This window comes from Diabrotica virgifera, chromosome 7 (assembly GCF_917563875.1).
Source record: "Diabrotica virgifera virgifera chromosome 7, PGI_DIABVI_V3a".
Lineage (NCBI taxonomy): Eukaryota > Metazoa > Arthropoda > Insecta > Coleoptera > Chrysomelidae > Diabrotica > Diabrotica virgifera.
In genome coordinates, this window is record NC_065449.1 from 117,957,345 (window position 1) to 117,985,011 (window position 27,667).

Below are 27,667 nucleotides of genomic sequence, written 5' to 3' on the forward strand. Positions count from 1 at the left end.
AGTGTGTAAGTAAAGCGTGATTTGAGTTACGAAATTTTCGTTTGTTATTATTGCTCGAAAGTCTCTGTTAACATCGTCTGAAGTTCGCAGTTCTCGTCCAAACGTAAGATATGCGGGGGTAAAACTAGTCGAATCGCACATCGCGAAACGCACACTAGGTAATTTGTCCGCCCACGACGTATGATCAGACTTCGTGAGAATAGCTAACTGAGTCTTAATATCTCTGTTTTTTCTTTCGACCGGGTTGGATTCCAAGTGATACACAAGGATCAGGTTTTGTTGAAAACCCAGGCAATGTGCTACCTGTTGCATAACCGCACTTACGAATTGGGTCCCGTTATCGCTAACAACTCGGCGGGGAACTCCATAGCGGAAAATTACTTTATCAATTAAATTCTTTGCGCAGGCAAGAACAGTGGCAGACTCTAAGGGAAACAGCTCTACCCAACGAGTGGCTGTGTCTTCTATGACAAAAATCCAGGTATAACCCTGAGGAGGGGGGGGGGCAAAGGCCCAAACAAATCAATGGAGAGGACTTCAAATCTTTGAGAGTATATGCAGGGGTTTGAAGACAAGCTGCGGGCTTAAGATTTGAGACTTTGTACCTTTGACATTCAATACAATTATTGCGTATATGATCGGTGATGGTTCGTCTTATACCAACCCAAAAATAGTGTTGGGCTATTCGTTGGTAGGTTTTCTCAATATCATAATATCCTGCCGTTTCCGAATCATGGCATTCATGCAAGATGTGTGGTATCCGAGAACTGGCTACAACTAACTGAGGTTCGTCCTCATCGATTTCAGGAGCGTACCTATATAAAATTCCATGTACCATCACAAAACCTCTTTCAGTTTATTTCTTAAAATCTACACTTGCTTCTGAGAGATTTTCTAGACTGTTTATGTTCTTGGCAAGATCGGGTTCTTTTAATTGTTCAACTCTTACTTCAGCTATGCTAAGTGTTGGGAAATCTATAGTGACATAGTTAATTTCTGAGGCCATTAGTGAATCGTCACGAGATGGTCCCGATAATGTGTCAGCAATGACATTCTTCTTGCCTTTAATGTATTTGATCTTTAAATCAAATGGCATTAACTCTAGGGCCCATCTGGCCAATCTACCTGTAGGTGACTTCAAAGACATTAACCATTTTAACGCTTGACGGTCACTCTGTACTGTGTAAGTAGAGCCTTCTAGATAACCTCTAAATCGTTTGACAGCCCAAACAACCGCAAGAGCCTCAACGCTCGGTAGTGTGGTAATTTTGTTCGGCGGGTGTCAGTAGTCTAGAAGCATACTCGACGGGTCTCTCATCTTCACCCTCCCCCTGTAGTAAACATGCCGCCAGAGCATAACTGCTCGAATCGGTTCGAAGGACATAGGGAAGGATACTATCATGATACTATCAGCTAGAATGGGAGCGGAATAGAGCAAAAATTTTAGGAGATCGAAAGCCTCGGTTTGCTCTTGTTCCCAATTCCATTTTGTTTTCTTTTTCGTCAGATTTGATACTCCGACGAATGTTGGTAGTATATGCTTTGAACATGATGCGAACATCATTGTTATATGGGTGATAGGGTATGACAAAACGTATTTTAAAAAAAGAAATTTATCGCCAACCGTCACTAAAGTCATTCATTATTGTACTCATTTGCCCTCATTTGCAGCAGTAAAGTAAAACTTTATTGTACTGAAAGAAGAATTTTACTTTACCTGCCACGATTAATCAAATTAACCGAGATTTAAATGTAAGTGGTCTATGGCAGTAATCGAAGGGCGAGTATTTGAGTGAACTTAAAATTTATTTACTTAAATTATTAAAAATATTGTACACAATTGGCGATATTATCAATAAAATTTATGTCAACAAGGAAATGTCTGTAGTATTTTGTAATTATATTCATATAAAATAAATTAAAATTTTACCGATTTAGTAATTATTCAATATTGATAACTAATTGTTGTCAATTTGTCAATTGTAATAAAAAGTTGTCTGTCATCACTGTCAGGAAATTATTATGACGTCTAAAATTTAAAAAGTTTTTAAATTGTAAATTGTAAGTAAGTGTTAAAACCAATATCAAATTGTTGGCGATAAAATTTTGTTCGCACCACGTCAGTAAAGACTCTTTATCGAACTCATATATTATTCGCCTCGCTCGCTATGCTCGCTCTGCTCATAATATCAGACTCGTTCCATAAAGAGAAACTTTACTGACTTTGTACATAAATAACTATTGCACGACTCATAGAACCGGAGATTTTTTATAATTCACAGAGCACATTTAAAATGTAGCGCAAAGGAATCGGATCCCGCGTACCAAGAAAAGTTGAATTCATAGCAAGCTGAAAATTTGTTAACAGCTTAACGGTGTCTAGTCGGACAAACTTTGATGTATGGCAGGGAACACTGGAACAGGGGAAGTTTTAATTGTGGAACAGGTAAAAAATTTGGAAAGTCAGACTACGAAAACGTTCTATGTATTTTGTCGGACAGAACTTCCAATTGATTTGTTACCAGTTTATTAAAGTCTCATACAGAAATCAGACTGGTGTTTATCACCAACTGGGCATTTTAATGAGTGGAATACGAAGAATATCTCAAATGAGAGGAATCATGTTGGTTAGTAATAGCAGTCTGATTTTTGCGTGAGAGTTTAATGAAATGGTAACAAATCAATTGGAAGTTCTGTTCGACAAAATACATAGGACGTTTTCGTAGTCTGACATTCCAAATTTTTAAGCTGTTCCACAATTAAAACTTCCCCTGTTCCAGTGTTCCCGTACATTAAAGTTTGTCCGACTAGACACCGTTAAGCTATTAACAAATTTTGAGTTTGATATTAATCAACTTTTTTTGGTATGCGGAATCCAGGCCTATATTATCCCTCTACCGCATACGAAACCTTTTGTGGTTTCAAAATTTCGAAGTATTGTAGTATGCATAATATTCTACTGCCCATAGAAAATTCCGACGGCATCATAACTAATACTCATTATATTATCCATCTGTATGTTTGATTGCCAACCAGTCAAGAGAAAGATCGTTATAACCTCATTCATTCGTACACATATGTAATGAATGTACGGTAGCTTGTGTAACACTCCACTTTGAAGCAATATTTTTTATCGAAATAGTGAATTTATTTGTGGGAGTCAATTTTCTGGAGAAAGTAAGTATTATTTTTTATTATATAAATCTTTTTCTACATCGAATATTTCACTTTACAATGTAGGTTTATGATGTCATCTATTATCAAATCATATATGGGTTCGTATGCATTCCGTCTAAATTGGTATAAATCCGTAAAATCCATAAATGGTTTCGAATGCATTCAATCTTACTTTAGTTACAGCATTTATAGAAAAATTATCATTTGGTTTTTGTTTTCAGAATGGACCCTGGGAAGTTTTTAGAGCTCGTCTAGATACGTTAACTGTATTCCTGATGATGGAGATCTAAGTGAAGACGATGTTGGTTCAGATTTAGATCATGAGTATATTCCTGATAATAAAGAATTAAGTGAAGACGAATTAGGTTCTGATTCGGATGATGAGTATATTCCTGAAGACGTCATTCCCAGTCTGATGATAGTGATAGACGAACAAAGTAATTTGGATGAAAATCTACCTAGTTGCTCTGGTATAAATAGAATTGTCAACAAAAAAAAAAAGAAACCTAAATTTTTTTTATGAAAATCAGGTCATTTGAAGCATTTTAATAAAAGTGATTATCCATTTAAAGGCGTTACAGAGCTGCCAGAATGTTTCCTTGAGTTAGAAACTCCTGCAGATTTTTTCTTGTTTTTGTTTCCAAATGAATTAATATCCATGATTGTTGAAAAATCAAACATAAAAGCCCTGCAGGATAACATAAACAAACCTGCCAATATTAGCGAAAACGAAATGGAGCAATTCATAGGAACTGTAATATTTATGTCATTGGTGAAATTACCATCATCGAGGCTTTACTGGAGTGCAACTGTAGGTCAACCACAAGTATTTGAATCTATGACCTGTAATAGATGGGAAATTATAAAGGAAAACGTTCATTTTAGTGATAATAGTAACTCCGTTCCTGTTGGTAATCCAGGCCATCATAAACTGTTCAAAATTCGACCTCTATTAGACAAGATTAAACAAAGACTTTTATTGGTTCCCAAGGAGGAACATCTAGCTGTGGACGAACAAATTATTCCTACGAAATGCTGGCACCACCTCAAACAATATAATCCGGCAAAACCTCACAAATGGGGATACAAAAATCAAGTACTTAGTGGTGTATCAGGTTTTAGTTATGACTTTGACATTTTTGCTGGTGAACAAAGCAATACTTTTCCAAGTGGAGCGCTTGATTTAGGAGTCAGTGGAAATGTTGTCACTAGACTGACAGAGACAGTGCCGAAGAACGTTAATCATAAAATATTTTTCGATAACTGGTTTAACAGTCCAAAATTGCAAATTTATCTTACAAAAAATGGATTGTTGTCTTTAGGTACGGTTCGATTAAACCGTGTTCCGAATTCAGGAATCCCATCCGAAAAAGAACTAAAGAAAAAAGAACGTGGTTTCATTGTAGAAAAAGCTGCCCTTGTTGAAGACGTAAACATAAGTCTAACAAATTGGTTCGATAACAAGCCAGTAAATATGTTATCAACTTACGTTGGTAGTGAACCTAGAACCACAAAACGTAGATTCTTCCGAAAAGAAAAAACATACAAAGAGGTTCCATGCCCTCAAGCTGTTGAAGTTTATAATCAGCTTATGGGAGGAGTGGACTTATTAGACTCGATGCTGGGGCTTTACAGAGTCCAACTAAGATCAAGAAAATGGTATAAACGAATTTTTTTTCATATGTTGGATCTATGTGTGGTAAACGCTTGGATACTTTGGAGTAGAAAAAATGAAGAAAATTGCTATATGCCATTATTTGACTTTAAACAAACCGTTTCTGAACATTTATGTAAATCTGTAAAGTCACTACCAAGAAAGAGAGGTCGTCCAGTAGTACAAAATGGGACTCCAATGTCTAGTAGTCCAGGAACTCCAACGTCTAGTCGTCAAGGAACTCCACCTGTGTCAACCAATGGAAGGAACCCAACACCAACGAAAAGGGCAAGAAAAACTCCCGCAAGACATCAGGAGATATCATTAAATTCTGTGCGTACAGACACCATTGCACACATGCCAGAATGGCAAAAACTTCGCCAACAGTGTCAAATAGGTACAAAAAAAACTTACACCAAATGTATAAAGTGTAAAGTATTTTTGTGTTACGATGAAAAAAGGAATTGTCTATTACAATTTCATAACTAATACGTATTTTTGTATGTTAACATTTTGTTAAAATATGTTCGTATAATGCATGCGAAACTATATATGGATTTGCAAAAAATCTTCCAGTTTGTAGTGATTGCATATGAAACCATATACGGGTTTTCAAAAAAACTTTTATATATAGGACTAAAAAGTTATTTTTAATGTACTTACTGCCTTTTGTATGCCTTAATAAAAATCATAATACATAAAAATATTTTTTATTTCATGTTTGCAATAATTTATGCAGTAGAGGTGTAACGGTCCACCCGTTATAATATCATTTTTAGTGCTTTAATTATTTTTATAATTATTTTCTCTTGTTCTCTTAATTAATTTCTTTAATTTTCGCGTAAATAACTATTTCTAATTATTATCTTTTATATTTATAATTTCGTGCAACGATGCCACACTTAATTATGTTGGTATCACTGGTTGACTTGTATTATACGCAACTATCGGAGAATTTGACTTCGTGTTCCGAGTCGGAATTTTGGGGAACAGAGAAATTCTGTGCCACTTGTGGCTGGAGATCCGACTAGTAGGTATGGGTGGCGTGTGAAGATCAAATTTAGAGGTTAGACCTCGGTTCAGTTAAAATGTGTGAATTTCGAAGGATGGATCACCAAACTTCTTCAGAAGTCTTTGGAAGGAATCAATATTGGGATTTCTGCATAAAATCATCGTATCACACGCCACCCATGTGAAGACTTAAAAAAACACCTCGAAACACCGAGAGGCCAATCTCCAGCCATAAGTCACTGGCAGCAGTCACTTGGGGAAACAAGTTTTTGGGGGCATTCCGGCTCCTCTTCGTTTTTGCACCTGGGTCTACAAGAATACCTGGGGAATAACAAGAAGAAAAACCAGTGGTTTGACCAGGAGTGCGAACAAAGCTTACAGCAGAAAGCAATCAAGAGGCTGGAGCTACTAACGCGACCTACAGAAGAGAACAGGGAGGACTACAACAGAGTAAGTACTCAAACGAGAAGACTTTTGAGAAGAAAAAAGAAACAGTACCTAGAAGCACGAATACAGCAACTCTAGGAGGAACATAGAACCGGTCAGTCTAGACAGTTTTATAGGGACATAAAAACAATGACGGGCAACACGATCAACAGCCCAAGATTTATAAAAGACGATGCAGGACAATTACTCACTGACGACGAAGAGATAAGCCGCCAATGAAGAGAGTATTTTGAGCAACTCTTAAATACAGAAAACCCCACAACGACAGGGCAACAAAGACAGTACCAGTTAGCCGAACCTGAAATACCAGGGCCCACACTAGCTGAAGTAAAGTCCGCAATTTCGTCCCTAAAAAACCATAAAGCCCCAGGCCCAGACGGCATACAGGCGGAACTACTAAAAAAAGGGGGAGACAAACTACATCTTGAGATATATCATCTTATAAGAGAGGTCTGGGAAAGAGAAGAAATACCGAAACACTGGCATGAAAGTCATATAATACCTATTCACAAGAAGGGAGACAAACAAATATGTCGGAACTATAGAGGAATATCGTTAATTAATACAACATACAAGATTATATCCATAATACTGTTTAGAAGATTAACTCCATACGCAGAGGAAATAATAGGCGACTACCAAAGCGGATTGAGACCGGGAAGGTCGACTATAGACCAGATCTTCGTCCTACGCCAGGTGTTGGAAAAAAACTGGGAATTCAACCGCGATGTACACCAAATCTTCGTGGACTTCAAACAAGCTTACGATTCTGTTAGCAGAGAAGCATTGTGGGAGACTATGGTAGAAATGGGAGTACCTGGAAAACTGGTACGATTAGCAAAGGTGAGCACGGAGAACGCTTCCGCACGAATCAGAGTTGGCAGCAACACGTCGGAGGAATTCCTCATTGACACAGGACTTAGACAAGGAGATCCTCTCGCCCCCCTGCTGTTTAACTTCGCACTGGAACATGCAATAAGGAAAGCTCAGCCACAACTGACAAACGGATTTGCCGCCCAAGGATCAAAATACTATTAGCCTTTGCGGATGACGTGGACACAATTGCACAATCCACCAGAGATGCAAAAGAAGTTTTCACCCTATTCGAGAACGGAGCCAAGGAAGTTGGTCTTAAGGTCAACGAGGACAAGACCAAGTACATGGTGGTTACGAAGAACCCAAGACCAAGGGTTAGACAAAACGTAACAATTAATGAATACAATTTTGAAGTCGTCAAAGAATTTAAGTACTTGGGAGCGATCATAACATCTGAAAATAACTATGAAAAGGACGTGGCAGCCAGGATTATTGCAGGAAACAGGGCATATTACTCGTTAAGGACCCTACTTAAATCAAAAATACTCTCAAGACCAGCAAAAATAAGAGTATATAAGACAATAATTCGTCCCACAATAACGTACGGAAGCGAAACCTGGACTCTGAATCAGCGAGAAACAACAAAATTACTGGTACTTGAAAGAAAGATACTGCGGACTATCTATGGGCCTTGCAGAGAAGAGATAACAGGAGAATGGAGAAAAAGACACAATGATGAACTCCAGACAATATACGGAGATGAAAACATAGTACGCTACATTAAATCAAACAGAATACGATGGGCGGGTCACGTACTAAGATCAACTGACGAAAGACTTCTAAACGCCACATTCTGGGAAAGGCCCGATGGAAAAAGGTCAGTTGGTCGCCCAAGAAAGAGATGGAAGGACGCAGTAGCCAGCGATCTACGCAAAATGGGAGTACAGCAGTGGGAAATAGCTGCTCTGGACCGACAACAATGGAGGGAAATAGTAAACGCGGCCAAGACTCACATAGAGTTGTAGAGCCAAATGATGATGATGTCTACAGGAGGCATGGTGCTCCATCCTGGTGCTCATTTCCGGGGATGCGCCAGCAACCTATTTAGGAGTCGTTCGGGTTTGTTTGGGAACTACCAGTGGGTGACATTAGTAGCTATTGTGTGTTTATCACATATGTTTTATTTTAATGCACTGTTTATTAATTTTGTTTCAGATTTAGTTTACCTATTTATATAACATATTTGTATATTATGGTATTAAGTTCCCAAACTCATGTATAAACCTGCGTTATCGTATGTTGAGCTCGGCATATTTGCCAAAAGGTATTAGGTTTTATATTTTATTGGTAATTTAGTCGATTTAATGTCATTATGTAAATTTAGGTTTTATTATTTGCTTGTTTCCCAAATATTTTGTTGTTATTCGCTTTATTTCATTTGTTCGTTTAACTCATCGTTACTTTATTTCATTGCATTTGCTCGGTTAATTTAGGTCATAGGTTCGGTATTTATCTTAACTTCATTACTATAACTTTTATTCATTTGTATATTTAACTTTGCTTATTCATTATTGTGTTTTCTCTTAGTGAGGCTTGGGCCTATTTATTTGTATTATTTTCATCTTCGTCGGTTTCAATTTAGTGGTACGTAGCAAGCGTACTATAACCATTTGGTAGAAGACTCATGAGAGTTGTACCCTATATGTAAGTGAGAGGTACTTATGTAATTTTGTAACAGATAACATTATTGTAGTTATCTCAAATATAACTTTGTATAACATATGTCATTTTAGAGTCACATAATATGCACTTTGGTTAACTCAGAGATTGTCAAACATCTAGTAGTTATTCTTAATAAATATTTACTTATTTTGCATATCATTTCTTATTATTCCCTATATTTCCATATATTTATTTATTTAATATATTTAATATTTGACAGCAGTGTAAGATACCTGGGAGAATGATCGAAAATCATTTTCATGGCGCCCATGATTTATTAGTTTTATTTATTTTGTTCGTTTTTAGCAATTATTCATCTTCATTCATTTTCAGTATATTATACTTATTTTATTATTTCACCTTTTAGTCATCATTATTATCTACTTAGGGCTACTGTTCTTCGACAGGCATGCAAACGAGCCGTATCCCTCCATGAGTGTCAAGTTGTTCTCTTGCATCTCTTGCTAGCCAACTCTATTTAGTTTGAATTTGTCCATTCATACTTTTATTATTTCAGTTCATCTATTTCTACATCTCATTATTCCTCCATACAAGTACTTCAGTTTTTTCTTAATATTTTCCCTACTGCGGCTTCTCAACGTAGAAGCCACTTCACTCTCTTCTTTACCTCCAATCTATCTTCATTCTTGTCCCATTTTGTCCCCCTAGTTACTTCCCTAATTCCTTACTTCTGTTGGAGTATATCTTTCATTTTACTTGCACTCCAACAGAAGTTTTCTTTTTTGATATAGAGGGTTATAAAGGCATTAAAAATTCACAGCGCTAAGGTAACCAATATGTGATGTTTAAAAATTTAGCTTAAGTTTTTCATGGCAACTTATTTATTTAAAACAATTTTTAAAGAAATTATAAAATTTGCTTTTATTATAGAACGGAAGGTGCGTTTTTTTCAATAGGTTGGACGTCAAAATTAATTAAAAAAAAAAACAAAAAAATATGAAATGAAAACTCCGACACGCTTATTTTGAAATTGGGCAATTCCAATTTGATTTTGTAAGGCATAAGTCAGTTAAAAGATCCATAAACTTTAGGAGCGCGGATCCAGTGCCAACAACTGTAATTTGTCTAAACCAAAAATATTTCTCTATCTCTTTTTAAATGGGATGGATAGTTCGTTCACAGTGGTTGGCTATCTACCATAGTTAAAAAACTTTTAAGCAAAAGAAAAAACTTCCAATGTAATATGTATATATGTTAAAAAACATTAAGCTAATGAGACATCCAAACGAACTATATTGATTTTTTCAAATTTATAAACTATAAACGAACATTTTTTCAAAACGTTTTCGATCCTATCATAATATTACCATCAGTGAAAACTTGAGTAGATACTTCAAATATTTTCATAAAATAGTATAAAACTGTTGAAATTGTATTTTAAACGTTTAATAGATTCAAATTAAAGCAACACAATGTTGATGTCGTTGGATTTAACTAAAAGGCAACATAACGTCCATTACTTAAAACACAGCCTGCATGCGAGTCTAAAGCTGGGATCCAGTGGAACATGGCGTGGCACGCCAAGAAAAATAGAAAAGATGTAATAGGAAAAAATGAAATTAAAGATGAGAATCAACGCAACGTGAAATAGCGTTATTTCCCTCAAAATTTGTGATTTACAATCCTTGGGCAAATCTTTCGAATTTGAGGATCGAACCCTCTATTTATGACCGGTCTGGATCGGCGCAATGTCTCCCATCGTTTGTCGGTAGATGAATACAGTTCAAAGGAAGTCAGAAGCTTATACAGACTGGGTATGTAACCTTCTACCCCTCTCGACTCGGCTAGCGTAACTGTATGGAGCTTGTGTTTTATTGTTATTTTTAAGAGTAACCTTATTGCAGTCTATTTTTGTGTCTGTCAGGTACTAGATATTTCTTGTGTTAGATTTGCAGTGTTTACAAACATGAAGAAAATAAATAAAACGACAGAGAAAAACTCCAATAGAATAGTCCAAATTATTTATTGACTAAAATGATACTCCTTTAACACCTACATGATTATCCCATAGAAAGAGGGGAAAGAAATATTATAAAAAAGTATTCTTTCATTATCAGATATAGCTTTTCTATTTTACGTATAAGAAAAATGGTGCACAAAAGGACAACTTAGAATTTCGCCATGCAGTAATAGAAAAATTTACTATTTTTCTTATCAAAAACAGATTATCTTTTGAAATTATTAAAAAAAATTGTTTAAACAAATTCCGCCCAAAAACTTCGCTTAACACCTTTCTGACCTGTTAAAAAAGGACATTTTTGAAAAGTTTTGAAATAAATTTAATGATGATATTTTCTATAAATTATTCTTTCGTGATTAAGAAAATGTAGACTAACTTTTTTTCTTTTCAATTAAGTCAAAACAGAATCAAAATCAATCATATCGTTATCAGAAAACGACATTTTGCTAGAAGTTGTAGACACAACTGACAACCCGTATTCACAATGCTACCATTCACGCGCGCGATAACCGCTCAGATTCGAGCTGTTTGCCCGTAAGCAGAAACCGCTTCCACTATGTTTGTACCTTAATAGATGCCAAATATATATTGTATGTAGTAGCAAGTTATTATATATATTGCCTAGTATATTGACTAGTATGCAAATTACATGTTTATTTAAAATAATAAATCATAATAAAGTATCAGATGTCATTTACCGCCACATGCTAACGATCGTAACAGAAGACACGCAACAATACATCTCACCGCCGCGCCATCTGGAAAACTGTATTTCCACGCTTAACCTTCAATTTTTATAGCGTTATACATTTTTATTAATATATAAATAAGTTTTTTTTAATTGACAGCTATAAATTTACACATCGACCAGTGGCGTGCTGGAATTTTTCAAGCGGTCCGGTGATTTTATAGAAAAGCGGCCTCCCCTCCTCATTTTACCTTCTATTATCAGGATATTTTATTCGTTATTCATAAAATCAAAAAATATATATAAATTATTCTTAAATCAAACATAAAACTTTGAATTCAATGATTTTTTTAATTTGCTATATTTTTTTATTTAAGAATAAGCAATCTTACAAATAGTAAAGGACATGTATGACAATATTGAATGTAGTATGGCAGAAACCATAATTTGATAAAAGTAAAATAAAATCTTGAGAATTTTTCAGTTATGTATTTTAGTAAATCAATTATACAAGAGAGTACAAATACCAGTACAGTGCAAATACTTTTATTTAATAATATTTAAAATGTTAATACAACACAATAATCTAAACATTAATTTGCAATTATTTTATAAAATAATTACTTAACTCTCGATCAATAATTTTCGCAATAAAGTAAATTTTTGAGCAGATTCGTAGATTATTTCATCATTTTTAAGCTAATTTAAAGCTTCTTTTTCTATAGCCGTTATAGACCAGTAAGGATCTGCGAAAAAACGTCTATTTTTGGATGTGAGAGGTGGCATTCGGATTCTTGCACATAAAGTTAGGTGACACCTTCAGTAATAATAATTGACTTACGCTCCTTCTCAATAATGCCCGGAACATTAATAAAAAAATTAAAATATTTAAAAATTTCGAAAAACATCGATTTTTTTCTGCTTTCTTTGCTTATAACTTTAAAACGATTCGTTTTGGAACAAAGTAGTAGAAAAATAAAATAAAGATAATTGAATTTTGTATGATATACGACTGGTAAAAAATGTCTTAAGGTATTACCTTTTCTGCAATATAGCAATAAATACAAAATAAGGGGGCAAAATAAGTCTGTTGTTACTCAATATTTTTTAACCACTTTGGTGGCAGTTAGGACCTTAGTAATTCACTTAGGAAATTACTTGTAACATACTTAACCCTTAACTAAAGACATCCAAATATTAGCACGTAATTACAGATCCCCGGTATTTTTTACCGGTCATTATAAAATAGAGTCAAAATATAAAGTTAATAATAAAAAACAAAAAAAAAATTGCATTATGACTTTTTATGGAGTCTCTAGATATGGGAAAATGGTGAAATGAGTGATTTTAATAATAATATAATACAAGATTTTTGAAGAATAATCTATTAAACCAGAATTTTGGTAACATTTTTGGTCTATTGAAAAAAACGGCCATAAATGCTATGAACAAAAATTTAGACTTTTTTTAACAAATAAACGTAACATAGAATCACAAAGGAAACATAAAATATCATTTACAAAAATTTTTACATCCATGAGAAAAAATCTGCAAGGGGTAAAATTATCACAGAATTAAATGGCAATTCCATTTTTGCAAAGTGACCTCAACATTTTTATCGTCAAAGTTAACCTTCATTGAAAGTCCAGGATGACTTCCACAGTCCATTTCTTTACTTTTTTTCCTAAAAACACAAAAAAATAATATAAACATTTCAGATTTACAAATATAGTACTCATATAAAAATACTTACTTAAAACAGACATCCGGCAATTTTTACCGGTTAAGATTTTTGATGTGTGCTAGAAAAGAAAATATTGACAATAAACACTATACGCTTTGACTAGCACTGTTATACAAACTACCCGAGAGGTACAGAGACACATGAACTTGTAAGTCGTGAGGTTACCATGAAATCCACATTTTGGGAATGCCCGCCGGTAAAAAATACCGGATCTCTGTAGTTAAGGGTTAAATCGTGTACCAAATTTCATTAAAATCGACCTAATAAATTTTGCATAATAAATTTGCAATCTAAATATTTTTAAAAAAGTTCAAATTTTTTAAAATCTTTCTGAACAAAAAGTAGACCATTTAGAATTTGGCTAATTTTTTTTACATATAAAGAGGTTCTCTGCCTATCTAATACACTTTACAGAATTAAAATCGGATTATTTAATGGGCCCTTAAGCAACGTTTAAATTTATCAACAATTTTTTGGCTTATAAACAAATAGCTTTGTTTAATAATAAAAAATTAATTTTTAGCAATGCAAATAATTAAAACCGGTATAATTTGACTTAAACTTTCAAATGCTGTCAGCAGAATTGCTATTTTATTTTTTAATCAAACGTTCCACCGCGTTTATCTCGAAAACTATGCATCCTACGAAAAAACTTGTAAGAACATTTTTGCTTAGAATTACCCAAGAAATACAAAAAAATGTTTTATTTTGCGAAAAATCGATTTTATGTAATTCCTCAAGTTCTTTGTTTATATAACAATCTTATCGATATCCGGATCAACTGTTACCCAAAAAATTCATGTTCTACGGGTCAAAATACATAAAAAACTTGGGTAAGTCCATCTAAATAAGGGAGCCCGTAGCACCCCCTCCTGGCCATAGCACTAATTTGTTTATAAGCCAAAAAATTGTTTATAACTTTAAAACATCGCTGAGGCTGCTTGAATAATCCGATTTCAATTCTGTAAAGTGCACTAGATAGGTGGAGTACTTCCTTATATGTAAAAAATTGACTAATCTTTGTATGTTCTAGTTTTTGTTGGGCAAGATTTTAAAAATTTTAATTTAGATTTAAAAGTTTAGATTGCAAAATTATTATGCATAATCTAGTAAGTCAATTTTAATGAAATTTGGTTTGGTGTACGATTTTAGCACATTACAAAAATTTTCTAAGCGAATTAGGAAGGTTCCAAGTGTAACCTAAGTGATGGAAAATCATTGAATAAAAACAGGCTTGTTTTGCCCCCTTATTTTATATTTATTGCTATTTTGAAGCAAGGGTGATAAATTAAGACATTTTTAACCAATCGCATCTGATAAAAAATTTAATTATCTTTGTTTTATTCCTATAGGACTTTGTTCTAAAATGAACAGTTTTTAAGTTATAAGCAAAAAAATTAGAAAAAAAAACGAAATTTTTTGAAATTTTTAAATATTTTATTTTTTTTAATAAGAGGAAACAGTAGCGATCAACAGGTAGCGAAAACGCGTTCCAAGATTGCGGTTGTAATTTTGAATATTTTTTCGAGATATTTGGCACACTTATTCGTAATATAATAAAGAATAGCGGTACAGAGCCCAATTTTAAAAATATATTAATATGTGGAAATTACTCTGTAATTAAATACAATATTGAAAAAACGAGCCTGTACCGCCATTAAGAAGAACAAAAAAATACACTTTCTTCAAATAAACTTTTTTATCCGATGTCTAGATTTTGTGTCATTTTGGAACTACTAAAATTTTTTATTTCATTAGTAGTTCCAAAATGACACAAAATCTAGGCATCGGATAAAAAAGTTTATTTGAAGAAAGTGTATTTTTTTGTTTTTCTTAATGGCGGTACAGGCTAGTTTTTTTAATATTGTATTTAATTAGGTACAGAGTAATTTCCACATATTAATATATTTTTCAAATTGGGCTCTGTACCGCCATTCTTTATTATATTACGAATATGTGTGCCAAATATCTCAAAAAATTATTCAGAATTACGGCCGCAATCTTGGAACGCGTTTTGGCTACCTGTTGATCGCTACTGTATCACCTTAATGTTCCGGGCATATTTGAGAAGAGCATAAATCAATTATTATTAACGAAGTTATCACCTAACTTTATCCGTAAAAATCTGAATGCCACCTCTCACATCCACCTAAAAACAGATCCTTACTAGTCTATTAGCATAAATGTTTCCAAGTGATCTTCTGTTATTTCTTAACCGATTTTTTATGCATTTCAACGTTGAAAAGCTTCTTTTGCAAGATACTTGTGTCACTGAAAGAGTTAATAAATGCTTATATACTGTTTAAATTTGGATAAGCACACTGATATAAGCTGTACTTATGTTAAACAGCGTAAAAGTAAGCTATACAATCTTTACACTTTTTACTTTTTAGTACCACACGGAGGTGAAGTTTTCACGATATCAACAACATTGTAATTTGCTACTTAATGTTCATTATCACTTAGATTAATAATATCATCCTTTATATTTTATGTAGACTGAACAAAATCCACGAGTTCTTCTCTAAAATTGCAAGCGCAGATATGGAAGGATAACAATTTCTGAATTTTTCAGTAAATGATTTAAATGCCGTTAAAGGTATACCATTTTTTATTATATCAACATTTCTAGGATTTAGAGTGATTATATCATCATAAAACGAATTGCCTTGATCAAATCGTTTTTTCATAGTTCCAATATTTCGGTCAAAAATGTGCAAGACGTTTTTACATTTTTTATTCTGCAGAGTAGTTACATACATGTTTGAAGACAATTGGAAAACAATAAATATTTTATACTTGTATGCATGAAAATAAATATTATCTGTAGCAATCTATTTATGTATATAGTCTTATTTAATTACCTACTTACATTTTACAATTAAATTACTGTATTTTACAATTAAAAATTTTTTAATTTTTTTTAAATGTTTATTAATAAATATTATTAGCAAAATTAACATTCGATTAGAAATTAAAAAAATATTTTTTTAGTTACATCTAAATTTTTTGTGAACCTATTTGACCGGCCTCAAGAGGCCGCGGCCTCTCGGTGATTGCACCGATTCATTTATATGGCCAGCACGCCACTGACATCGACATTTCGTGATTACAGGATTTCGTGTTTACAGTTAAAGTTTTCACTATAAAAAATATTGGTTTGTTTTACTGTGCACTTCAGTATTTTAGTTGGAATTTTAACAGATATGTTTACATGTAATATGGGAAGTATGTTCAGTGTTTAGGGAGTAATTTTTAAAAAAATGTGACGTTGTAGGTAATTCCTTTCAGGACTGTTGAGAAAGATCTTGAATACAAAATAAAAGTTAAAGTAGGTAATAAAATAAGTCAACAAACAAAAGAGCTTACTGAAAAACTAAGATATATCGAAAAAAAGACAAAGCATATTAGAGTTGAAATAGCAAAGAAATATGAAATGAAATAGGAACAGATGTATAAAAATACAAATCCGAAACTGTTCAGGAAGAAATTGAACGAAATAAAAGTTTTAAATTATTGAGAAGAAATGTAATAAAAGTAATAAAATATATTCATAATCTCTTGATTCAGAAGTTACAGTAACATCGAGTAAGTTGTAGCGATATTAAAAGAAACAAAAAATAACAGAGCCTCAGAAGAAGATGGCATTGTAATTGAATGATTTGAATAAACCGGGTCATACCAGAGCTATATTATACAAACCAACTAAAATTCGGCTGTAACTCTGAGTTGGTTTGAAGCTTTGTTACGACTTGATTGAGCGCCGCCATTTTAGAGTAAGGGTTCAAAGAGTTCTGTTTTATTTAAAAATCATCGACATTATGTCATCAATTTTTAAATTTAAATATGTAAACCAAAGGATCAGTTACCGTGGTTTAATAAGACCGAAAACGTATATTTTTGGATAATCTTATTAAAATAATTAAATATACAATTACAAAAAGAAGTCTTTATACTCCTCTTATAACGTTTTAAATAATTACAGTATGTATACTACAGGGCCACCGAGAGGGATGAGAGGGCCCCGGTAAAAAGTGAAGAGCGAAAAAAAAAATGTTTGATTTTTATAGAAATAAAATTATTAATAATAAATAATAACAAACATTTCAAATATAAATTTTATTAAATTTTGATTATATTTATAATAGTGAAAATATTTATAATACAGGTGTTTTTCGAGTTTTCTGATCGTCAAAAACGTTTGTAATTTTCGAAAAATGGCATGATTTTGCCAAATCATTCTCTATTCACAAAGTTGATAGGCAGCTAACCGATCCTGTTTCATTGTAGCTATTACCTCATAGCATTTTTTATGCGATAAAGAAAACTAAAGGATCTTTCTGCTTCTGCGAATGTCATCGGTAATGTGCAAAATATTCTTAACGCAATAACGATTCAAATTTGAGATGTTTATTTTATTAAGCAAATCTATTGAAGAAAGTTGAGAGTCATCAATATTATCCGTGTATATCGCTCTCAAATAAAAAATTTCATAATTCTTCACTGATGTCTTCTTTATAAAACTCGCGCAATACATATACCTATCAATTTTTTTTAATATTGTCTTCATCTCGGAATATCCATAAAATTTTAAATATTAGCGAATGAATTTTATTTTCAGCATTAAATGTTCTAGTTAAATTGCTTATAAATTATATGACAATATTAAATATTTCCCAGCGAAATATTGCGTTGGGCTCAAAATTATCAGTAGTAATTGCACAAGAGCTCTAAAATTATCGAATTTTTCCCGAGTGACACTTTGATAAAGTGTCACGAGGGCAACAATTCGATAATAATTTTAGAGATCGAGTGCAATTTGCTGCGATTATTTCATGAATAAAACTGTTTAAAACCAAAATTTTATTGTAATTTATTTATATAAGTACAAATTAGTACAATTAAACAAACAGTTGTTATAAATATTTGACGGTTGAAAGTCATCATTTTTATAACTTTTAAAACATTGTCATTAATGTCACGGAATATATTTTTTCGTAGCAACGAAGGGCATCTGACGTAATATACTTGACTTGACGGCATATTATCAAAAATTATCATTTTAATTTTTATTTTTGTAGCTTTTTATTGGTCGGAATCTTCTATGAATGAAATAGTCAGTCGCATCACTACTAGGCCCAGACAAATTAATCATCAATATTTGATTTATTCCAAAATTACTGGTAACTAATTTAGATTCTTCAACAGAGATTCTTCTGATTTTTTGTAAATCTTCTAGAAGCCCTGATATATTTTTAATTTCCATATCCATACCATAGTTTTATCTGACTGCACTGTAGTACTTGACTCCTGTGATTTGTTGCTGTTAAAATTTTAAACCAAATCGATTAAAGGTCATATATTGAATATAACCGAGTATTAATAATTAAAGGCATTATGGGCATAAAGTGAAGAGCAAAAAAAAAACGGGAAAAATTATGTCTTTGGTTGGTCTGGTCGACGCCGGGCCCCTTACATCGCCGGGCCCCGGTAAAATGTACCGGCTGTACCGCCCTCTCGGCGGCCCTGTGTATACACACAACTACTGGGAATTTTTTCTTGATAAATCTCACTAAAACTCTTTACAATCTGATGACATGTACGTTTAAGGATATTGAGTGGGAGGGCATGAGAATCAATATCGATAGTCAAAGTATTTATGCAGCGGCTTTCGACAGACTTACGCTCGGTTTCATAATCAGTTAAAGTGGACTTTAAATTTTAAGTTGGTACATTTATCAATGCAATTTATATGGGTAAATGTCAACCTTAAATTAAACTTAAGTTAATGTTCACTTTAAGTTGATTATGAAACCGAGCGTTAGGCCCGGTACTTTATGTCTCGATTAAACCTCGGTTAGCTAACCGGGGTTTAATCGGGACCGGGACCTCTTAGGGTCTCTTGCGTTGTAATAAATGCAATTACAAGTATTATTATATTTATAAATAAGTATAATAATAATTATAATGGCATTTATTACAACGCAAGAGACCCTAGAGAGGTCCCGATTAAACCCCGGTTTAATCGGGACTAACCGGGGTTTAATCGAGACATAAAGTACCGACCCTAAGAAATTTAAAATCGACATACCCATATGTCTGAAAAGGAAGGTTTTGAACATTGTGTGCTCCAAGTATTCACTTATGGTGATTTGTAAAACGAAATAAACAATAAACCAATAAGCACTGTCACTGAAAATTATAAACGTCAAAATTCATAGTGAACAAGGTATCAAACACATGCCGTATTGTTTATCTTTGTTTACCTTATTGTGATTTTATGGACAAGCGGCTTAATTTTGCGATACTAGTTTCTGTGAGTAAAAAAGAGACCCAGTATAAAAAGTAATTCGTGAATATGTAATTTCATGCATGGGCAAAGATAGAGTCAAAGAATTATATTATTTTATTCTTGTTACATTGTTTGCATACAATGTATTTATCCTCTTTATTTTTTCAGTATCACTGACTGATGTTGTCCTTATTTACCACAGCATTGCAATATTCTGTATTATTAAATGCGTTTTGAATATTTTTCGTTTCGTTTTTCTTTGAAGCTATGTTTCATATAGAGTCGAACTCACTTTATATTTGTTTAAAAAAATTGTTTAAACAATTTCTGCCCAAAAATTCCGCCCGACACCCTTCAGATTTGTTTAAAGGGGACATTTTTGAATAGGAATCCACAAAGAAACGGAATCAGAAATTTTTCCAGACGGGAGCGGTCCCAATACATGGACTAAACTGGGATATTCCTTTAAAAGGTATTCCGATAAGCGATTTCGACTGTATAGTGGTTCCCAAACTCTTTTTTTAGTGCGTCATTAATTTTGACGTCATATATAATTTTAAGAATGTCGCAAATCATTACATGACATTTTAGTTAAATCTGACATTTCGCACCTTTAATAAAAAAAAAAAGAAATAACTCAAAAAACACAGTTTGTGGGAATTTGCAGTCAAAGTTTTTAAGTTTTGCACAGTACAGGTTAAAAATGAATTTCACAAAAATCATACGGGTTAGAGGAATTCTAAAGGTTGGTGTGGAGAGTTTAATTAGTAAGCTCTTAGATTTTAGTAAATGCTAATCCTCTCGTCTATTGTTAAGGGTGCAAATGTGTTGTTCTTTTGATAGTTTATAGTTATTTCACTTTATGATTAAACATATATTCTGCGCCGATGAAATAATTCTACATGATGCTCTTTCATTGCTAATTGAACTGTCATGTAAAATAAACAATTAGGTTTGTTGCAGTTTTCATGTAAAAACTTTGAGTTGACACTGAATTAATCCTAGTTGTTTCTATATTTTCTTAAACACAAAATAAATTTTCGTTTTCTTTATAATAAAATACTGATTATTCGTTTATTTATCTTTATTAACAAAATTGCCTGATTACAAAATTAAACGAAAACATAAGTCACACTATAATAATACAATGAAAAGATGTTAATAATAAAAAAATAAACCGAAAATATAAAATAGATTGTTTTAAGGAACTTGTGTGGCTACTCTCAAATATGGCACAACGTTTATCTTAGAACTATGAATTAAAAAACGATTAAATTATTGAATTATAAAATTGGGAGTAAAAAGAAGGAATCAATCCTTTAGATAGCAATGCTTGCAAATCGTTCCGTTTGTTTGTACTCGATTTTTGTTTTTCTGTATAGGCGGGTTTAAGTGCTATTTCCGTTATTGATCCTATTTTTTTTTCGTTTGTTCCTTACATCTACCTATTTATGTCTCATCATTGTATGATGTCCTATAAAAAAATATGTAGGATTATCTTTGTTCACTTGTATTGCTTTGATTTCGTTTCAGTTATGCAACATTTTCTCCCTCAGTATTAATCGTAAAGTTATACCCAAATTCTTCTTGCAAACCTTTTAAATCATAAAATGATTGGTAATTCATCTCGTGCACAATTAAAGGTGGGTTCGATTTTCTAGCATTCCTTGTTAAAGTTACATATTGGTCTGGAGTCTGGAGTGTAAATAGATCCAGATTTCAAGCTCTTTTTAACTTCTTTCTCAATAAGACTGTGCACACTATCGGCTTCGTTCTGACTGTGGCCCCTTATTAAAAATTTATGTGTCATTCTCTTAATTTTTAACGTGTGCACAACGAATAAATACAGCGACGTTATATACTTATTCTTGTTTTGGCCACAGCAATTGTCTGAATAGAATATGACTTCTTTTTCACCATCGCCCTCTTCACTTATATTTTTTAAATAGGCCCATATGAAAGAACCGATTTCTAAGGAGCCTCGTTTTGCATCACATTTAGATCAAAAATAACAGTGTACATTTTTATATGCCTGCTTAGATTTTTCTGTCAGTTCCGACACCGTTAGATTGTAACAGTTCAGTTTTGATTTATAATAAAATGAAGAAGACTGAACTGTATGACATTGCAGCACAGCTAGCTACTCTTACATTTTGGCTGACTTTGTTTCGGTCATTTAATTTCTCAGCCCTACTCCAGTTTTTTTTTTCTAAATTTGATTTATATTTTTGCTCCAGGTCTTTATTTTCATTAACATTGGAATTGTTGTAGGTATTACACAGATCGCATTGATCTTTTTTTTTTGGTTGGAAGAAACCGGTATTAACTTCAGTCGTAAATATTGTATAATAGGTAATATATGTACCAATTTTTTTATTGTTCCGCTCTTGTTCTAATTTAAAATCATTGTATAAATCTTTAATGATTTTGCTGCCTTCTACGTATTCTCTTGAAGTAGAAGCACGTACGCAGTGAGTCAACCCTTGGTATAGAATTAATATGCCCCTTGATGTCGGTTATCAGTTCGCGATCATTTTTTCTGTGCTTGCCATGTTTTCCTCTTAAATCATCCAGTGCAAAACCATTTGCATCAATCTTAGTCTGTATTGTAAAAATCATGCGGTCAGAAATATCTAAAATTGATTTTTGAACACTCTAATTTTGACATCATTTATAACAAAATGAAAAGCCTAGTTGCTGCGCCTAGGATTCTCAGCGTTTGTGTACCTGTACTTAGGTTGAATATCATCCATACAAGAATTTATGTATGCTCTTTGCTTTAGCAAACTGCCCAATTCCCAGAACTTGCAAAAAATACCATATCTGTTTGCTGTATTGATATTCTCGGAGCACTTAAGTCTGCACTTTTCGGTACATGGCTCTTTCAGACAACGAGCGGGGATAGTTTTTTTTTAGTTTTTGACATAGATACGTAAGTTTACTATTATTACGTAAGATACTATTACTGTTTGATAGAAACAAGTAAAAGCCTTAGTCTATAATAAAAAAATGTGTATTTATACATATATTAAAGTAATACAAATTGAAACTTACTTCTTCCGTAGTTTCACATGTATTATTAACGGGTTTTTCATTGATGGAATTATTATCCAATGAGGAATTTTTCGCTACTAATCCAAGTATTTTTGTGCTCTAGACTAGAAGACGCCACTCTAAAACAATAGTATAAATTATACCGGTTAGTTAGACAAGAAGCTGATAGTCAACAAGAATCTAATTAAATTTGATTATCAAAAAATAAGTACATAAGTATCAATGCGAACATCAAACCATTGCATATTAAAAGTATTACTATTACAATAATTATTGTTGATTTTATAATAAAGTAAAACAAGTCAAAAACGTGAAGGTTTCTAACTACCTATCTAATAAAATAATAGCAGAATATTGAAATAATACTTATTGTACTTTAGTAATTTTTTAAATTTTTAATTAGAAACTGCATACAGTTGAAATAATACGGCACATAATAAAAAATCATTTCTACTAAAATGAACTAACTCATAAATGAACTAACAAATCTTCAACTAGTTTTCTAATAAAGTGAAATAAATCTGAAAGAGTACACTTTTCTAAAAAGCGATAGCAAATAATATACTTACTCGTTAGTAAAACACAGAATTGTTTCGTATTGTATCACTTTCTTTGAAAATATCGGATATCTTACCTCCAAACACAGCCGGAGTATAACTGAATTCCACCACTTTACGAGTACCGGTTTGTGCAAAAGCGTTAGTAAAAAAAAGCGGGAAAATCATTTCTCTCTCTCATTTTCATCATTTTAACCTGGCTGTTAAACGGAACAGGTTCTTCTCGTCTAGTTATTTCACTTTATGATTAAATCTCGAAAACCATGAATTTGGAGTTATTTCGCTTTTTTATTAAAGGTGCGATTTGTCGGAATATTTATATTTATATAAACATCAATATTTATACAAATATTTGTCAGAATATCATTTTTCAAATTATTTTAATATAAAAATAAATAAAAATATAAAATCAAATATCACTATACAATGTCCTAATATATTTACCAATGACATAAAATATTATATTTAGGTACGTCGCTGAAAAATACTAACCTAGAAATTACAATTGTCATTTTGCCATAATATGATCGATAATTATTTTTGTGTCAAATTATCTTTACTCGCCTTATTGATTTGTTATATATTTAGAGTATTGTAATCGCCAACCAATTATACATCTGGGCCCGGATTACGTACACTCGATACGCATCGTATCCGCCATGTTTTCCCATAGCGCCTTACGGGAAAACATGGCGGATACGATGCGTATCGAGTGTACGTAATCCCTATGCTGATAGGGGAGTGCAATTAGAACGAAAAGATACAATGTTTCGGAAAAAATCAAACAAGGTTATATTTTTCTAAAACTTTTTTTGTTAGTTTATAAATATGTTAAAGTAAAAAGTTCTACTCACAAATTTCGCCGCTAATTGTTTATTAATTGTTTAAACAATAACAATTGTTTTGTATAAATAATGTTAAGAATAAGGGTGAATTCAACATTTTATTTTGATAAAAAATATTTCTAATTTAGTTTTGATTATGCTGAACCCGAATCTGACATTACAATTTGCAAATTCAAAATGGCGGATTCAAAATGGCGGATTTTTTCTTAAAAATCCTTAAAAAGTAGTTGTAAAATCCGAATTTTTAGATAAAACGTGTTTGTTTGCATATATGCGGATATTTTTGAGAGCATGCTGAACCTGAATCAAATTTTGATAATTTAAATTATAAAATGGCAGATCCAAAATGGCGAATAACTTAAAAATAGTTGTAAAATCATAATTTCTTTACAAAATGTATTTATTTCTACATATATTTATTTTTGAGTTCTTTGATAAATCTAACTTAAATGTTAACATTAAAAACTATAAAATGGCGGATCTAAAATGCGGATTTTATAAAAATAACATAAAAAAGAACATTTTTCTAAAACATTTATTGTCTATATTTTTAACAGGTTGTTGAATCTGAATTAAAGATTAAAAATTTAAATTTCAAAATGCCGGATCCAAAATGACGGATATTTAAATGAAAAATAAGTAGAATCCAATCAAACAAATATGAAATTTCATTCTTAAAAAAAAGATAAACAAAAATTTTCACAATAATATTAAAAATTAAAATGTATTGGAAAGAATATTAAAAAAAAAACAAATTTTCGATTAGAAGGATATAATTACATATTGGAACATAGTTTTTAATTCCAAACAACTTTTCTTTATAAACATTTTCGATATTGTGAAATATAAAGGTACTTTACTCTTGAGTGAAATTCATATTTTTTGACATACCTCGTACAAAATTAACAAAATTTGATATTTGATGGTTGCATCTTATGTTATATACGATGCAGAGTATTTTATAAAGAATAACTTTTTTTCGTAAAACTGATATTAAAAAAATTATCAATAGGTTCCAAGTTACGCAGACATACTGTATAAGAGCTAAAAAAAATTTTTTTGTTGAACATTTATTATTGTTGAAGCTTATTGTTAAATGTATTTTAGGTAAGTTTTACAGAAAAAAGTTTTGATCACTCTGTATATACATTTTTTCAGCTGGTAATTTTCGGTTTTTGTATTATATTTTTGTTATCTTTCTTAGTTTTCTCAAAAATAAATTGTTTATTTCATTTTTAAACTAAAATAATTCAGTGTTTCAGTGTTTCAGTGTTAAATAATTAATTCAGGCTTTAAAAAAATAGCAAAAAAATTGTATTAGATTTATTCAAACTTGAATAATACCGTCTTAAAATGGTGGGAGTTCTGTCAAACTACGAAGTTTTCAAAAATTGCATTTTTTGAGACATCGTATTATTTGAACTAAATTTTTGAGATTTTTTTTGAATACAACATCGTTTAGTAAGATGATTGAGGGTTAAGTTGTGCAAATTTGAGAGTTTTATAAGTAAAATTGTATTAGTTACACATTTTTAAATCATTTTTAAACAAAATTCATGTAAGGCTCACTTTTCGCCCACACCGTACTTATGTCCATAATTTTATTTCTTTTTATTACAACCATAAGATAGCTTATTTCATCTTCTTTCATGTCCAATTTGTAAAATTTCTTTTGATCCATTAGTTAAAGAATTACATTAAAAAAACTCAATCGTGCACTTCTTCCAACGCTAGTTTACAGTGCGCCAATGTGTGTGAGAAGGGTGACTTTAGCGTTATAAATAAAAAATTACAGAAGCTAGAGATTTAATTTTAGAAAAATCTTTATATAAGTTTTTTTTTGTAAAATTTTCTGAATTTTTCAATGGTCAAGTCAGTTTTTTTCTAAAATTTATATTTTCGGAGTTATTTAAAAAAACATATAATTTCGTAGTTCATTTGTTTAATAAAAAATGAAGCACCCACTTCTCGAGTAGAACTTTTTGATATGTTGTTTATTAAACATTTCTTAATGAAAAATGTATAAACATTCTCAATTTCTTTGCAAAACGAAAATGCAGCAGCTGCATAATACTTTGGTTAAAGCGGAGAGTGCAGGAAGAGTATATACCGGTTTCGGAGATCTTTTTCCCCTCATCAGTAAACCCATATCCTCTTCTCTCTGCTTTAACCATTTACCATAGCTTAGGGCCTTCCCGAATTGCAAAGAAAGAAATGTCACGGATGAACTAGGGCCATCTACCGGAAAACAAACTAAGTTATCAATCGAAGCAGCGCAGAAAACGACAATAAATATCGCCTCCGTACCACCAGATTGACAACAGGTGGAATACTTTCTTTGGTTACACCTCCTGAGACTTTTACAATTTATAAGTCATACAGGTGCCGAGAAAATTAAGATGAGAGAATTTCAAATAATTCACAACTCATCTACTCAGCATGGTAAAGCTCCAACAAGAAAGATTCCTTAATACTCAAAAGAGTAAATGAATTAAAAATGTATAAACATTCTCAATTTCTTTGCAAAACGAAAATGCAGCAGCTGCATAATACTCTGGTTAAAGCGGAGAATGCAGGAAGAGTCTATACCGGTTTCGGAGATCTTTTTCCCCTCATCAGTAAACCCATATCCTCTTCTCTCCGCTTTAACCATTTACCATAGCTTAGGGCCTTCCCGAATTGCAAAGAAAGAACTGTCACGGATGAACTAGGGCCATCTACCGGAAAACAAACTAAGTTATCAATCGAAGCAGCGCAGAAAACGACAATAAATATCGCCTCCGTACCACCAGATTGACAACAGGTAGAATACTTTCTTTGGTTACACCTCCTGAGACTTTTACAATTTATAAGTCATACAGGTGCCGAGAAAATTAAGATGAGAGAATTTTAAATAATTCACAACTCATCTACTCAGCATGGTAAAGCTCCAACAAGAAAGATTCCTTAATACTCAAAAGAGTAAATGAATTAAAAATGTATAAACATTCTCAATTTCTTTGCAAAACGAAAATGCAGCAGCTGCATAATACTCTGGTTAAATTATTATTTAAAATTCTCTCATCTTAATTTTCTCGGCACCTGTATGACTTATAAATTGTAAAAGTCTCAGGAGGTGTAAACAAAGAAAGTATTCCACCTGTTGTCAATCTGGTGGTACGGAGGCGATATTTATTGTCGTTTTCTGCGCTGCTTCGATTGATAACTTAGTTTGTTTTATTTCTTAATGAAATTACAAAAAGTTTTATCTTGTTTGATTTTTTCCGAAGTGAAAATCTAAATGCACTCCCCTATGAAGTATACATCCATTTTAATTTGTAAATACCCGTCAAGGTAAGATATAATTATATAATTTTAATGTATAATAATCACAGAGGTACGTTTTTTTTTCTGTCACTTCCAAGTGTAATGCGTTAGAGAGAATTTGATGATCTGTGACGCACTGAAAAAAGGGATTGGGATGATCTATATAAACCCTATTCTACACTTTAATAGTGACATACAATTTGTATACACAAACTCCATATATTTTTGAGATTGTAACATCGAGCAGAGTGGCGTGATAGTTAGGAGTGAAGAAATCTAATCCTAAACCGTCGAAATTCCACTAGCATAGATGAATATTTAACATGTGGTTGATCTCCATCTTTAAAACATGAGACATAAAAAACCTATTTTA

General features: G+C 32.2%; 1 protein-coding gene across 1 annotated transcript in view; it reads right to left on the bottom strand.

The window, feature by feature from the left end:
- Nucleotides 1-23,655, bottom strand: part of LOC114334013 (uncharacterized) — a 306,742-nt gene extending 283,087 nt beyond the window's left edge. Inside the window, exons 1-2 of the mRNA XM_050656931.1 lie at nt 23,647-23,655; nt 22,587-22,685 (exon numbers count right to left, since the gene is read on the bottom strand). Coding sequence (XP_050512888.1) covers nt 22,587-22,685; nt 23,647-23,655 — 108 coding nt within the window. The remainder of the gene's footprint in view (nt 1-22,586; nt 22,686-23,646) is intronic.
- Between the last annotated feature and the right edge of the window lie 4,012 nt (nt 23,656-27,667).